The sequence below is a fragment of the Sesamum indicum genome, linkage group LG13, assembly GCF_026168435.1.
Source record: "Sesamum indicum cultivar Baizhima isolate 11 linkage group LG13, ASM2616843v1, whole genome shotgun sequence".
NCBI classification, from domain to species: Eukaryota; Viridiplantae; Streptophyta; class Magnoliopsida; order Lamiales; family Pedaliaceae; genus Sesamum; species Sesamum indicum.
In genome coordinates, this window is record NC_142669.1 from 9,712,549 (window position 1) to 9,728,021 (window position 15,473).

Consider the following 15,473-nt stretch of genomic DNA (forward strand, 5'->3'; position numbering starts at 1 on the left):
TAGTGTAATTTGACCCAAGCCAATTTCAAGTAATTTCATATTTTAAATTATACTTTATCATTATTTTTTATAATTGAATCGAGTTCAAATCAATCTTAAAATTTTATCAGACGATAAATTGAGTTTAAATTTAATTTATTAAATTACGAATCAAACTCAAACAAACTTTTACCAAAAAATCCACATATCCTAAGTGGGATGCACCATTCTAGTAATAATGAATGAACCTGTGATATTTGTTTGGACTAAAATGTCCATAAACTTCGTACAAGAAGACAAGACAAATTATGTGTTTCGACTCCTCTTTTATTATTTGTTTTTTCGTAAGGGGTAATTTGTTTGTTTGCAATATCTTATGAGGGTTGGTTGTATTTTTTCTTATAAATATTATTTTAAAATATGTTTTATCAATAAAGATTGATAACATTTATATCTTTTGTAACTATCCACATTATGCACGTTTTAAATAACATTAATTTTAGAAAATGTCCTTAAGATTTTTGTTGGCATATTATCGTATCTCATAATCCATTTAATTAAATACAAGACTGAATTATTCGTCTGTAACAATCCTCACATTCATTTTGTAAAAAGACAATCAATTCTTATTTATTCTTTTACGTGCACACTTCGGATATGATTTTTTTTCTTTTACACATACACTCAAAGTTCAAACACAAACCTTCTGATAGGAAAATTTTATGTCCGAACCATTGAGTTGTCCCAAATGGGGACACTTTAAATAAGATCTCCTGTAAACACCTTATTGAAATCATAAGGTTGTTGTACTTTTGGTCCCACAGTTTATGAATTCAGCACATTTAATTTAATAGAATTTAAAAAAAATATTTTTTATTCTGTAAGATAAAAAATTATGGGTCAAAAAATGTTACGATTTTCTAACTTATGACATCAAATGTACGAAATCCTGTATTGTAGGAGACCAAAAGTGCAATTTGCCCCATATATCATAAAATCTACGTGTTCTCTCTATAAAAGTGAATGCATTTACCATATATTAAATACAATATTCTTGTTTTACTACACCGTACCCACTAATCATAAATCAATTCAGTTAGGAGCTTGGGACCCATAAATTACTGGACATAATTGTAAGTATCTGTGTGTTGCTTGAAAAATTATAAATAATTTTATACTTTTAGCGTCCGTCTAATAATGAGTTCATTTTATTAGTATTTATTAGATTTTAATTTGATTTTGTTGGTACATAGTCTAAAGTGTCATTTTGAATTATAAATTATATTTTACATGTGTTTTTTAAAATTTATAATTTTATATGTTTTATGAATTATTTACTTTACTCACCGCAAAAAAAGGAAAAAAAGACGACCCAGTTATTACTACTCTTAACTTTTACCACTTGTGACTTAGACTTGCCCACCAAGTAATAAATATATAAATTTTTTTGTATAAATAATGCTTAATCGCATTTACTGTCTTGTATATAAGGGGTAGTAACATAAGGACGGATGTCCATCAGATTTTCGGAACTTGCCGGAATTTGATCACATGGACTAAATTGGGGTTTTTATTGAATTTTTTTAAATAAATAATGACACTTATTTGTTTATTTTGGTTAGTATGTTATGTAAAAATGTACCGTATGAAAATGCAATATCATAAGCTCTCTTCCATTAAATTGAGAATACACTATTTCTTTTATATTGCTAAATAGCATTTAATAAAATGTATGTTTACAATATTTTATAATTACAAAAAACTATATATTGATTTAAATACATTAAATGTAATAAATATTAATAATGAAATATTTGAATATGTGTTGTAAACATGTAAGATGAATAGTTTAACTTTTTAAATATTTCAGTAAATATACTATAAATACATTTACATACTTATATATATTTTTACCAAATGTTTATAGTAAGTATAAAATATTATATATAACAATATATGTATTATTTGTTATGTATTTTTAATACATATGATATATTTTACAAATAAAATTATTTATTGAATATTTAATACATGAATAAAATTTCGGCAAATCATCACCAACGACGATTAATGATACTGCTGCATACTTTTTTAAATATAGGAATTATATTTTTAATTAAATAATTTATAAATGAATTAAAATTATATATATTTTTTACAAAAGTGACTCCATATTATTTTAACATCACTACACCAATTCTTCTATTATGTCAATAATATTTTAAATTGTTTTTTTAGTTCTTTTGATATGTAATTAATCAATTATCTTTTATTTTTGGGTAGATTACAACTGCCTCTATTGAGGTTTGCCATAATTATAAATATTCTTTATTATTTGAAAAATTACAAATATCCCCTAGAATAGAAAATAATTATGTACTCCCTAGACGGTGAAGTGGACATTACTATTTTACCATTGTTAATTTTTTTTTAAAAATAAAAAAAAGTATTTGAAAAAATATAAAATATTTGAGGTGGGTAAAATAAATAATTTAGAGGGAATATTATTTCATAAAAATATTTTAAAAAATTATAAAATATATATAAAATTATAATTTATAATTCAAAAGGGCATTTTGATTTGTTTATCAAAATATTTGAATGAAAACCTAACGGAATTGGCTCATTGGTAGACGGACGTTAAAATCATGGGGTATTTGTAATTTTTTCAAACAACAACGATGTATTTATAATTATGTTAAGCCTAAAAAAAGGTGGTTGTAATTTATTTTCTATTTTCATATTATATATATAATATCTTAAAATATAAAATATTATTTATTATATTTTAAGATATAAAATATTATTTATTATACAGAACGACGTGGAGGTGGTATATATTTAAGAATTCACAATTCCATTTAATTCTTTCATAAGAAAGCTCGTACCAAGTTATAAAAGTATCAAAACGATCTGGAAATGTGGCGCTAGTCGCTGGACTAATACGCGCTTTCTACTTGAGCTGGAGAGGCGGAAGAAGCTTCTGATCTGGTCCTTTCAATGGCTCTAACTCAATAACGATTTCTTATGATCGAAGGAAAAATAGAACATAACAGAAGAGGGAAGAAAATTGATTTCTCAGATTAGTATTTCATTTCAAAGGAAAAAAACAATATATATAAATAAATAAATAAATTTGGTATCTCTCCGTCGAGAAGCAGGAAAATGCCGGCGATGATCGTGACCAACACTCCGGCGAAAGATCTCGCGTACACGAATTTCGCCTACTGCTCCCCCTCCGATCTCCGTAATTTCATTGTACCTGGATCCACACTCGCCTTCGTTTCGATCGGAGATGCCTTCGTACTTTCTGTTGCATATCCTTTCAGCTACCTCCAATTTATCTCGCAGTTGATGTGTTGTTGCTTTTTCTTTCTTTTATTTATCGGAATGGTGACTTTTTTGTGTCATAGTGTGGTGTTGATTTTGACATTGTATTTGGAGTGGAAAGCAGGGTGATTACACTGATTTGCTTCCGATTTGTGTTTCAAGTTTTTCATTGTGCAATTTGATGAAAAATTGGTTGTTTAGGGTTTCTGGTTTAGATAAACTGATATTGCTTGATAGTAAATGATTTTATGATTAGATAGTCGTACTTGATTTAGATTAACACCAGTAGTCCTCTGTGCTACCTGTTTTATATCTCTCAAGCAGGTCATAGCAATCTGAATTTCAATTTGGACGTTTTGAGTTGCTTCTTCACTTAAGTACATTTGTTTTATGAAGAGGATACATAGGTTCACTGGATATATGTTGAATTTTATTTCTTCATTTTATTGTTTCGCTGATAACTTATCATTTTGTTTTAGTTTTCTGTTAAGGTAAAGGCTTGATTGTCACATCAGTGATTGACAACTGGTTTCGTGCTCTAACCTTTTAGCTTGGTTTAAGTAAGATAAATGAACATTTAAGATCACACTAACTACATGATAATGATCACTGTCATACAACTTTCTAATGTTGCTTTAATGTGAAAATGTTACACTTCTTTTCAGCGAACTTCGTGGTGTATGTTGCAAAGTTTATTTGTATTCTGTTTATTACTGCTACTTTACTGTTAGTTTCCCAATAGTTCTGTTTACAAGTTATTAGGGGATGTTTGATTCAACCAGAATGTGCATCTGTGACCATCCTTAACTTCCATGTACTGGACATGATACCATCCCTAGTGGCCATATTGGGCTCAATGCCATTCAACGTCGCCATGCTAAGGTCTCCACTGGGGACTCAATATCTATTAGCAGGTATAATAGGTTTAGTTTCTACAGGGTCATTAACCATTTTATCTTTCAACATGTAAACCTATCTTTGATGATTTATTCTAATTTTTAGGTTTATTCCTCCTGAAGATTTCAACCTTGCGTTGCTAACGCTCGAATTGGAGTTTGTGAAGAAAGGGGCAAAAGATGAACAGGTGATCCTCTTTGAAGTCATTCTTTACTTTTTTCTAGTTGTCTCTTCAGCTATGAGCTTGTTCTAATGCTGTTTGAATATTGTAATCTTTGCATTTTTCATATGGTTGTTTTTGCTTTCCATTAAGGGCTTTTCCTGTCTCACCAAGAATGTGTTTGGCGTACACCCAGTTGATAATACTGTGTTTCCATGCAGGTGGATGCTGTTCTTTTGTCCAAGCAGATCCGCAAGAGGTTTATCAACCAGGTAAGAGCTAAATTTGTTGCGCTACCTGTATATAGGGTGCAATAATAATCCTTTTGTGCTCAAGAAGGTTTTTTTACCTGGTCTGCCATTGTTTGAGGTTTTCCTGTGATTTCGGTAACTTTTAAGCCTTTTGAGTTTGGCGCTCGAGAAACATAGTGTGTTTAGTTTTTGTTGAACTTATAAGATTCATCCTCTATCGGTATTTCATTTATTCTTTCTAGTTGTTTTTAAATGAAACTTCTTTTTTGCGTTCTCTCGTGGACACCCCAGTTTTTTAGCTTCCCATCTAATACTGTACATCTTCGATTGTTCTACATTTCTTGTGCTCTTCTGTTTCCTTGGAACTAAGAAGTCTTGTAGGTGTTGAGTAGGTTAGTGCAAAATGCTGTGTAGAGCATAACTTCCATTATTTATTGTAAATAATAAATTTGTTTTTCAGTACTCATTTTACTCCAAGGACTTTTTTCTTCCATATATATATAATAAATTTGACTAATAACATTAAAGCTTTACTTTCAATTTTGTATGTTAAACCAGGTTCACATTTTGTCTACGGCTTTATTAATGGCAATATCATGACTAAATTATGGTTTTGTAGAACATGTTTGTTAGTGTAGAATATCTTCTATGTATCATCAGGCATCTCTCTTGATCTCATGGGACACTTGTACGCTTATACAGAAGCTTAATGGACTCAATGTTTTTATTATTGAGGAGAAAAAGGAAGAGTTAGCAATTGGATAATTTGAAAAATCATTTAATAACTTAATACATGTCAGATTATGATATGAACTGTTCTTGCATATGCAGGTTATGACAACTGGGCAAAGAGTAACATTTGAGTATCACGGAAATGGATATATCTTCACGGTCAACCAAGCTACTGTAGAGGGGCAAGAAAAATCTGGTGGTATTGAGAGAGGGATCATAACAGCTGATACATACATTATCTATGAAGCGTCAAATTCAAGTGGAATCAAGGTTTTCTCTTCATTCTAACTTCTAAGAAATACATGATGACATGGTGTCTGCTCTATTGTGTGTGCTGTTGTTGTATGCAATTTTGTCATTATGGTATCAACTCAAAGTATTATTATTATTCTTATTATTTTTTCTGTGAACGCAGATTGTGAACCAGCGTGAAGCTGCTAGTAGCAACATTTTTAGGCACAAAGAGTTCAATCTTCAATCATTTGGTATAGGTGGTCTGAGTGAGGAGTTTGCTGATATATTTCGAAGAGCTTTTGCATCAAGAGTTTTCCCTCCGCATGTGACCTCTAAGTAATACCCGTACTGAACATCCTTTCTAAGTTTCTACCTTTTATCCTCTTGTTTATTTTACTTGGAGTTTAATCTTTACTGACACCAAAAATTTGCCAACTCATGGTTTGAATATGTTCTTATGTGGCCTTTTAACTTTATTAAGCCCTTCATTTGTAGGCTTGGTATCAAGCATGTTAAAGGAATGCTGCTTTATGGACCTCCTGGTACCGGGAAGACTTTAATGGCTCGCCAGATTGGAAAAATGTTGAACGGGAAGGAACCAAAGGTATATGGATGAACAAGTTTCTGCATGTTTGCGTCTTGTTTGTGATTCTTGCTAATTGTTTTTGTGAAGATTAAATGACTGCTTATTCTAATTGTTCTAACTTCATTTTGAAGAGATTGAAAATAGAAAGCATTTGTTGTTGTTCTTTTTGCATGTAAATCATACTGTCAATGGACCAGTGACAAAAGATATTATGATGAGAGATGGATATGAGTAAGCTTAAGGAAAAAACTAAGAATCTCTTCACTGAACCTGGATGGCCAAGCTTCAAATACGGTCCTAATTGTTTGGTATATGCTGGATTAGTAAATAGATATGTCCTTAAAATTTTGGCTTATGTGGTCCAAGTTGTCATGTTAGAAGCTGAGCTGTTTGCATTAATCAGCTAAGGTCAATGCACCCATTCGAGTCACTAAAAACTCTAGCATGGGTATCTCATTTAAATCTTTCATATAAATCAGAAATCGGTTATTTTTTGGTGAACATGATATGAGACATTTGTATTTGGTTCTGTGTATTACAGTCGTGGATCTGCTCCTTAGCCCATTTAAGTTGGTTAACTTTGTCAACTACCATCAAAATAGAAATCACCATTGATTCTATTGACTTGCTTGATTTACTCTTTGTATTGTAGTATACATCTTTTATCATATATCCAATATGTGGTGCCAGCCTTATGCTAGTTGGACAACACTCATCATTTTTTGCTTAAAATCAAACCAACTTATTTGGGTGATCTTTTATTCTTTGATTTAATTATACATCTTGAGGATTTTTTGTTCCACAAATCTTCATTACCTAGCTGGTTTTGTAATTTATATATTAAATGGACAGTGTCTGACTTGCTTTATACAGTGTGTTCCTCGAAGCTGATTGAACATACTTGAATTATTACGATCAGTCTCTGGTTACTAGCTCTATGGTCTATAATTCATTTGCTTTTCTCTTATCGCCTTTTCTATATGGTGGATGACTTGGGATTTTAGATTGTGAATGGACCTGAAGTGTTAAGCAAATTTGTTGGTGAAACTGAGAAGAATGTCCGCGATCTATTTGCGGATGCTGAGCATGATCAAAGAACCAAAGGTAGGTGACTTCTTAAGGGCAAAAGTTATATACTTCTCATGTGTTCTTGGCTAACTCTCTCTTCATGTTTTCAGGTGATCAAAGTGACTTGCATATCATAATTTTTGATGAAATTGATGCAATTTGTAAGGTAGGCAATTAAGAAAACTAATATGGTAGTATCCTATATCTCCCTTTTATGCATTACGATTTTTCTTCTGGTTCTTAAGATTGGCTTCAACCTCCGGTCTGCTTCTCCTTATATTTCCCTTCTACTGCCATAGGGTAGTTTGCTATGGCATTTATTCGATTGGTATTCTTAGTCAGATAGGTGGTTAATTTGGTGATTCTGTTTGCTTTGGAAATTGAGTATTAGAAATATAATTGCAAGTTCCCGACTTGACATTTTCATGAAGACCAGAATTCTTTTGATCAGTGGATTGAATCTAGAGACAAGCCGTCTTTGGTTACTTTTTCTCGGTGCAAATAACCTTCAAGTTCACTCATGCCGCATATGCTTATACGTCCCATGATTTGGATATGAATTGACACTATGTTGTTATCATGCATATAACATTTTCTGTGATCCCTACATTGTATACTTATTAAATCAAGTGATAACCTGCTGCTGTTTTATTGTATTTAAAAAACTTCATATCACTTCGCTTTAACATTTTTGGTTTGAATTTCAGTCGAGAGGTTCAACTAGAGATGGGACTGGAGTACATGATAGTATTGTAAACCAACTTCTCACTAAGGTATGCTATTGTTTTATCTTGAAGTTGCTTCTGAGTGGAAAGGTGATTTCACTACATTATGATGCTACACTTTGTTGGATGTTCCATTGACGAACCCTTAATTGCTTGCTGTTTAGATAGATGGTGTGGAATCTCTGAATAATGTCTTGCTAATTGGAATGACGAACAGGAAAGATTTGCTTGATGAAGCTCTTCTGAGGTGAATGTTGTGTCCTGTATCAGTTTTATTTTCTGCTATTACAGGTGTTACCATGTTAGTAGTCCGAATTCTCTGTTAAACATTCAAGTTAGTAACGAATTGAATGCAATTAACATGATGTTCCTAGTTTACAAATGTCACTGCTGTGTTGTATGATGATTTCTTTGGGGATTCAGGCCTGGACGTCTGGAAGTCCAAGTGGAGATCAGCCTTCCTGATGAAAATGGTCGTTTACAAATTCTTCAGATTCATACAAGCAAGATGAAAGAAAGTTCTTTTCTTGCTCCAGATGTGAACTTGGAAGAGATTGGTATGTGATTGGTTACCTTCCCATCTGTTGGCTTGTCTTTGCTAATTCCGACAACCTGTCGAGACTAGAAAGCAACTTGTTCTCTATAATTTTGTCAAATTCAGAGAACGTATGGCCGACATTTTGATTGTAGCTCTTATTCCCATATGGATGTTCCATATGATACTTAACTATTATTTTGTTAGGCCAAGAAAGTTTTCTCGAGAAGAGTCCTTAAAGAAAACAGTAGATTTGTGAAACTTTATGATGTTGGAGAATTGCATCTCACTTCCTCGAGAGTCAAAATGCCCACATCAAGGCTGTACAAAGACTTGGCTGGTGGAGTGAATTGCGATCTTTATCTTCCGCAGGAGACACTTTTTCTATTTTTAGATAATTTCTATAGGTCACACATAACTACTTTTGGGCACTACTGAAGAAACGAGCCCCTTTTCCCCCTAATATGAAATGTATGATTCATTTCATTTGGAACTCTTAAAATGAAAGGAACTTTTAATGATTTGGGTATGAAGATCGCTGATCTTAAAAAATGACCTTGAACAAGATACTGATTGAGCTCCTCTTTCAGAATTTGAGAGCCAGTCCAATTAGGATATAGTTTTAGCAATATGTTGCTTACTCTTGAAATAAGCTAAGAAGATTTCTTATTTATATTTGTGTTACCATTTATTTCTGAGTCTGGACTAATTTTTGAGTATTTTAAGTTATACAATCAAAGTACTTTTTATATCCCTGTAATTTTCAGAAATGGATGCCTTTTAATTTTCTGGTGTCACATAATCATATATTTATGGGCTGGATGTGAAAGAAAGCTTTGTTTTGTGACTTGTGCTATGCGTCATGTTACTCAAGTCTTGCTATAGTCCTGTTTTGGACATCGTCATACACTCAAATGATTTTTTTTCTCGTCTTTAACTTGTGCTTGATCTTACACTATATTTGTTATGCACACTCCTCTACAAAGATGCTAATATAAGTTTCTGCAAGGCTGACTGAGAGAATCAGATGTTGAGTGTTTCCACTTGCTTATACAAAAAAATGTGGTGTAGTATTGCATTTTGATGGATGCATGACCATTTTCTTTTTTGAATATATGGTATTGCTATGTTAAGTTATTAAAAGAATCTTAGAGCATTGCCCCTCTCTCTGGATACAGCTGCTCGGACAAAAAACTACAGTGGAGCAGAGCTGGAAGGTGTTGTCAAATCTGCTGTATCATATGCACTTAATAGGCAACTAAGTATGGATGATCTAACCAAACCAGTGGATGAGGAGAACATAAAAGTCACTATGGATGATTTTCTAAATGCCCTGCAAGAAGTAATTCCAGCATTTGGGGCTTCAACAGATGACCTTGAACGCTGCAGGTATCAACAGTTACCTAGTGCAAGAATTTAATTACAGGTGTCACAATATGACAGGTAGTCGCAAAAGTTTCTATAGCGGAAGACTAATCAACTAATGCTTCCCTGCAGACTTAATGGCATCGTGGAATGTGGTTCACGACATGACCACATTTACCAAAGAACTATGCTGTTAGCAGAGCAAGTTAAAGTTAGTCGAGGAAGTCCGCTTGTTACTTGCCTTCTGGAAGGCCCAAGTGGCAGGTAATTATGATGATTTCTTTGATTCCGTGCGTTAATTATTACCTTATCAAATCTATTATTCCATGTGCCCATTATCACTTTATCAAATCTATTATCCATTGGACAGTGGTAAGACTGCAATGGCAGCAACTGTTGGTATTCAAAGTGATTTCCCCTATGTCAAGATAGTAAGTAATTTTACTTTTGTGGTTAGCAATATCTACATTGGTTATGATTTAGCTTCTAACCATCTCTCATTAACAATTTTCCTCCTCCCTGTAATTTGTTAGATATCTGCTGAACAAATGATTGGACTCGGTGAGCCCACAAAATGTGCTCGGATTGTTAAGGTTCTCTTCAGTGACCTCCTTTTAGACGTTAACTTAGAGTAGAATGCATTAGCTATGTTTTTTAGTGGTAACTCATCCTTTTGCGCATTCGCCATTTGCTTTTTGTAGTCTTTGCGGAGCATGTGTTGCTTGCTTGATAGGAATACTTCAAATATATCTTAATGTGCATATATGAACTAATATGTGTTTATTATGTGCATACGATTGAGGAGCATCTTACGGTGTGTTTTTCCTTTAGGTATTTGAAGATGCATATAAGTCCCCACTAAGCATAATTATCCTTGATGATATTGAAAGGTAACTTTTGATGCTACCACAGCCATATTTTATCATTTAGCATTCGTCATGGATCTATCTAATCTGTATTTGCTTTTGCAGGCTGTTGGAGTATGTTGCGCTTGGGCCTCGTTTTTCAAATTTAATTTCTCAGACGTTGTTGGTGCTCCTAAAGCGGCTTCCTCCGAAGGTATTTGTCATGATTATGGCAAACTAAAGATTTCGCTGAAAGCTAGATGTCATCCAGTCAATATTTCTGGCTGAAGATAGGGTCTGAATTACCTCATAAATTGAGAAACTTACCAATGTATTTTGGATGTCTGAGTTACAATGTTATAGTTTAGCTATTTGCAGTTTCAGATAAAATCATGTGCTGCTCAAGTGGCATGCCTTTGCCCAAAATGGACAAATTATAAGAATCACAAGAAATTTTACCATTCTCAGCAAATGTGAAATTATGTTACTACAAGAAAAAAGAAACATTTTGCAAATGTTCTGTTACGTTATTGAAATTATGTTCTCTAATATTCATCAAATCTATCTAGATGTATTTGGCATAAAATGCCTCCCTGGTAGTTTTTTCTTGTTGATTTAGGTGATATATTTTCTGTTGATAGATGAATTTCTTATAACATGATTATCAAGTATGACCAATGTTGGTTGCAACTACTTCTGGCTCTTATTTTTGTTTCTCAGAGAAAAAAACGATGCAGAGATGATCTTATTTTTACTTATTTTCTGCAGGGGAAGAAAATGCTTGTTATTGGGACCACGAGTGAAGTCAACTTCCTGGACTCGGTTGGCATTCGAGATGCATTCTCAGTCACATACCACGTTCCAACACTAAAAACAGAAGATGCCAAGAAGGTATTCTAAGCAATCTCCCTTTTCATTTCTATGATCCTGAACTTCTGTTGGGAGAGCTGGGCTGTGCTTGTAAATCCAACATATCTTAAACTCTCATTGGTGTTGTGATGATGGGAATATCTTCATTCTTTACATGGCAATGATGTATTTTTTCTTTTGATTTGATAACATACATCATAGATTTGTCATGGAACTGTCATGATATTTATAATTTAAGGCAGGAATTATGCCAAATATATAACTACCAATTCTCTGTGTCCGTCCTCCTGACATCCAAGTTGTTATATTGTTTTCCATCTGCTGATGTCTCCACCTGCTCACAGGTGTTGCAACAGCTTAACGTTTTCTCCAGTGGTGACATTGATGCTGCTGCAGAGGCATTGAATGATGTAAGTCTACATCAGCAATCTTTGATTCATGTGTATAATGTTTAATAAGATGCACTTTAGGGGTCAAATGGAGTTGACTGCTTAGTCGCTGATCCATGTGCTTGCCATGACCTTGCTTTGCTGATAGATAACTTGAGTTATATAGCATAAACTGATACCTTTGTTGTTTCGTTTTGATGTGGCTTGCTCCAGATGCCTCTTAAGAAGCTCTATATGGTCGTTGAAATGGCTGCTCAGGGTGAGCATGGTGGAGCTGCTGAAGCCATTTATTCTGGTAAACAAAAGATCAATATTTCACACTTCTATGACTGCCTTCAGGATGTGGTGCGGTATTAGGGCACTACTGTCATTGCACTGAAAGCCATGATGATTCATGCTGAGTTATACAGCAATTCGTTTCTCTTTTTCTTTTTTTCTTGTTTACCAGAATGGGGTGGTATTCTTCTTTTCTCTTGTTTTGGGTTTGTTTCATTATTATTTGATTTTGAGGAACATGTACTACCTAATCTGATTGCTAGAGAGTATTGAAAGACACCTAATCACGGCTTTAGTGATGCAGTTAGAACTACTAAAAGTTCGTTTTTTGGTGGTTGATTCAACACCATGTTCAATATTGTATTTGGCTTGCACTCGTACTCTAGTACTGACATTTTTGGGCGAATACATCTGTTAGTTATGTTGAAACTGCAGCCCATCTCCAATCCAGTTTAGTGCAAAATCTACTTTGGTTGTAGATTTTGATCCTTTCATGTTCACAGAATGATGTAAAAAGACACAGCTACACTCGAAAAGTTAGGTGCACCTGGAACTGTAGTAGGCCCAATTTTTATAAGCGCCGAAATTTGAGTGATTGCTGAGGAACTGATTCTCAGTTTAGCCATTCTATGGTTCATTAAGGTGGAACTGTGCTTTTCAGGTTTAGTGTTCTCTTTTGGAGATATGGGAATGTGTAATTTTTTGGATTCACTTTTGAAGTCGAGAACAAGCTTCAAATCATTTGGCGGTTTGGCATCTTCAAATATTGGTATTCACCAAGTAGAACAGGCCTCATCAAGTTCTATCGTTTAAATTCTCATCTTTCTTTTATTCATCAACACTTTTAAAATCTTTAAACAATAAGTTAAAACAACAACAACAAAAAAAAAAAAAAAAGAAAAACGAGCAAAAATAGTATCTTGGACTTATGAATTTCTGAAAAAATATTCTCAAGCAACCCATGAAACCTTTTAATCCCATACTATGTATACCAGCTTACTCCAAGAAGGTGGACCCACTACTTTGTTGGCTAAAATTCATCGGGAATTTGTTCCTCTTTGAACTTATCACAAAGCATCAAGTATTGAGAGAAAAACTTTATGTATGTGATGTATGTATATTGACTGGACATAAGTAAAAAAAATTAGTATCTTGTATTGGAAGGTGGACAACCTTAATCTTAAATTTTCAGCATTTAACCAATATTTTTGAACTCCATCAAAGGAATAAAAATACTTGAACGTGTTTGCTTCCGTGTAAGAGATTTTGATAAGGAAATTTATAAATTTACATCGTGAAACTTTCTTAAAAATTAAAAATCATTCGCAATATCCATCGCTTCAAAAAAAAAAAAAAAAAAGAAAGAAAATATTCCATACCACCAATTCACAAAAGAAGTGCATCTGATCATGTCCAATTTCACCAAAACTCTCTCTCTCTCTCATCACAATATTCCTCCAAACTTTTTCACTTATTACGCCTACCCGGGCCTACCCAAGATCCCCATCGACTCCCCCCACCACCATCTATAAATAGCCGTTCCTCCACAAATATCGAAGATATAATAATAATTAATTACAAATTTGTCATTACGGTTCGTCTTTTCTCGTGCTTTAGACTTACGCAAACATGTCGGACAAGTGTGGCAACTGCGACTGCGCTGACAAGAGTCAGTGCGTGTAAGTACTCTTCCTTGCTTACATATTTGCGTGTTTCCAAGTAGAACGTGGTTGCTTATGTACGTACATGTACTAATTAAATCGCAGGAAGAAGGGATACGCCGCCGACATTATTGAGGCCGAGGACATCATCAGGTCCTCCTCAAAACCTTCATTTCATTCTTACAAATTTGTGTCTTATAAATTTTTCTAAATATCTTACAAAATATTTGAAAATTTATAAAATATTGAAACATATTTGGCAAAAATTTGGGTCAATATTACAATTTTAGTTTCATAAGTACAGAGGGTGATAATTTTAGTCATACACAAATTTGTTTTCGTAATTCGAAGTGTAACATTACAATTTGCGTAAAGAGGACAAAAATGGTTGAAATTTGCTAAAAATAGCAAAAAAACTACACCCGCTAGGATTAATTGCATTAATCCTATGTCGTATTGCAAATAAGTAATTTATTCTTTTATTAAAAAACATAACAAAATACCTTCATATATTTTTTTCAATGAAGTAATTTACCTATTTATACAAGGATGTATTTTTTTTTTATAGGGGATTAATTTGCTTGTTTGCGATATCATAGGGTTGCTTGCATTTCTCCCATTTTAATATATTCTGGCTATATCCTCAATATGTAAATTTTTTTGGATTCACACATAATTAAAATTGTCGCCCTCAATATTAAAATTTCTATTTTTTTTTATAGAAAAAATAAGATATAGTATCTTATTAACTCTAATAAGATGTACGAATTTATAACATATTTCTTACGTCTATTTAATTTTGATAAAAACTTCGGTTTCGGGCAGCTACACGGAGACCGTGGTGGTGGACGTCACGGCAGCGGCGGAGCACGACGGCAACTGCAAGTGCGGCAGCAGCTGCGCTTGCACTGACTGCACTTGTGGCCTCTGAACTGCTACTAATGAAGAGTAAAAGGGACGCATCTTGCTTGGCTAATTCCATATATCTATACAGTGAGTGATGATGATAATACTGTATTGTAGTAGTGACGGTGATCAATAAGTTTGTAATAGTTTGATGATGTTGTCCTAACTATTAATTGATGCTCTGACTGTCCCTTTTCTACTACAAAACTATGTAATGGGTGTCTTAATTTGTGTTATTCAATGAATTATTATTAGTTATTATAAGTCTTCTGCCTCTACTTCTGCTTTCTCTAATTGGTCTGCATGGTTCAAAGTATCGATAGATATTGAGTAATATTATGAATTAATATATAGTTGGAACACTTTTTAGATAATATCCGTCGATTGATCGAATAATAATGTTAATTTATGTTGGTCGGGATCCTAATTTAATTCGATCATGTGTGAGTTACATATAATTTTTTGGCTGAAAGAAAAATATGATTAAATTGCAAAAAATCAATTCGTACAAAACAAAAAATGCAACACTCCGTAAATTACTGGACTAAAATTATATTTTCTCCTATATTGCAGATGCACTTTAAAAATTTATCTTGTTACAATATGGGATACTGATGCGACACCTACACACCTCCAACATGTGTAAGACACTACAGTTATGTCC

The 15,473-nt window shown here is 33.2% G+C and overlaps 2 protein-coding genes across 2 annotated transcripts; both read left to right on the forward strand.

Annotated features, from left to right (window-relative positions):
- The first annotated feature begins 2,868 nt into the window (after positions 1 to 2,868).
- Positions 2,869 to 12,598, forward strand: NSF (AAA-type ATPase family protein). Its single transcript, XM_011100015.3, has 21 exons — positions 2,869 to 3,296; positions 4,128 to 4,223; positions 4,312 to 4,393; positions 4,588 to 4,638; positions 5,449 to 5,619; positions 5,765 to 5,919; positions 6,079 to 6,187; positions 7,174 to 7,273; positions 7,348 to 7,403; positions 7,945 to 8,010; positions 8,127 to 8,209; positions 8,386 to 8,519; positions 9,676 to 9,886; positions 9,995 to 10,126; positions 10,233 to 10,293; positions 10,396 to 10,455; positions 10,694 to 10,752; positions 10,834 to 10,921; positions 11,476 to 11,598; positions 11,922 to 11,987; positions 12,180 to 12,598. Exons 1-21 carry the CDS (start codon positions 3,145 to 3,147, stop codon positions 12,321 to 12,323), a joined length of 2,199 nt encoding a protein of 732 aa, XP_011098317.1. The 5' UTR covers positions 2,869 to 3,144; the 3' UTR covers positions 12,324 to 12,598.
- A 1,167-nt stretch (positions 12,599 to 13,765) lies between these two features.
- LOC105177002 (metallothionein-like protein type 3) lies at positions 13,766 to 15,073 on the forward strand. The gene is made up of 3 exons (XM_011100014.3): positions 13,766 to 13,921; positions 14,009 to 14,056; positions 14,729 to 15,073. The coding sequence occupies exons 1-3, from the start codon at positions 13,872 to 13,874 to the stop codon at positions 14,832 to 14,834; spliced, it is 204 nt and encodes a 67-aa protein (XP_011098316.2). The 5' UTR covers positions 13,766 to 13,871; the 3' UTR covers positions 14,835 to 15,073.
- The last annotated feature ends 400 nt before the right edge of the window (positions 15,074 to 15,473 follow it).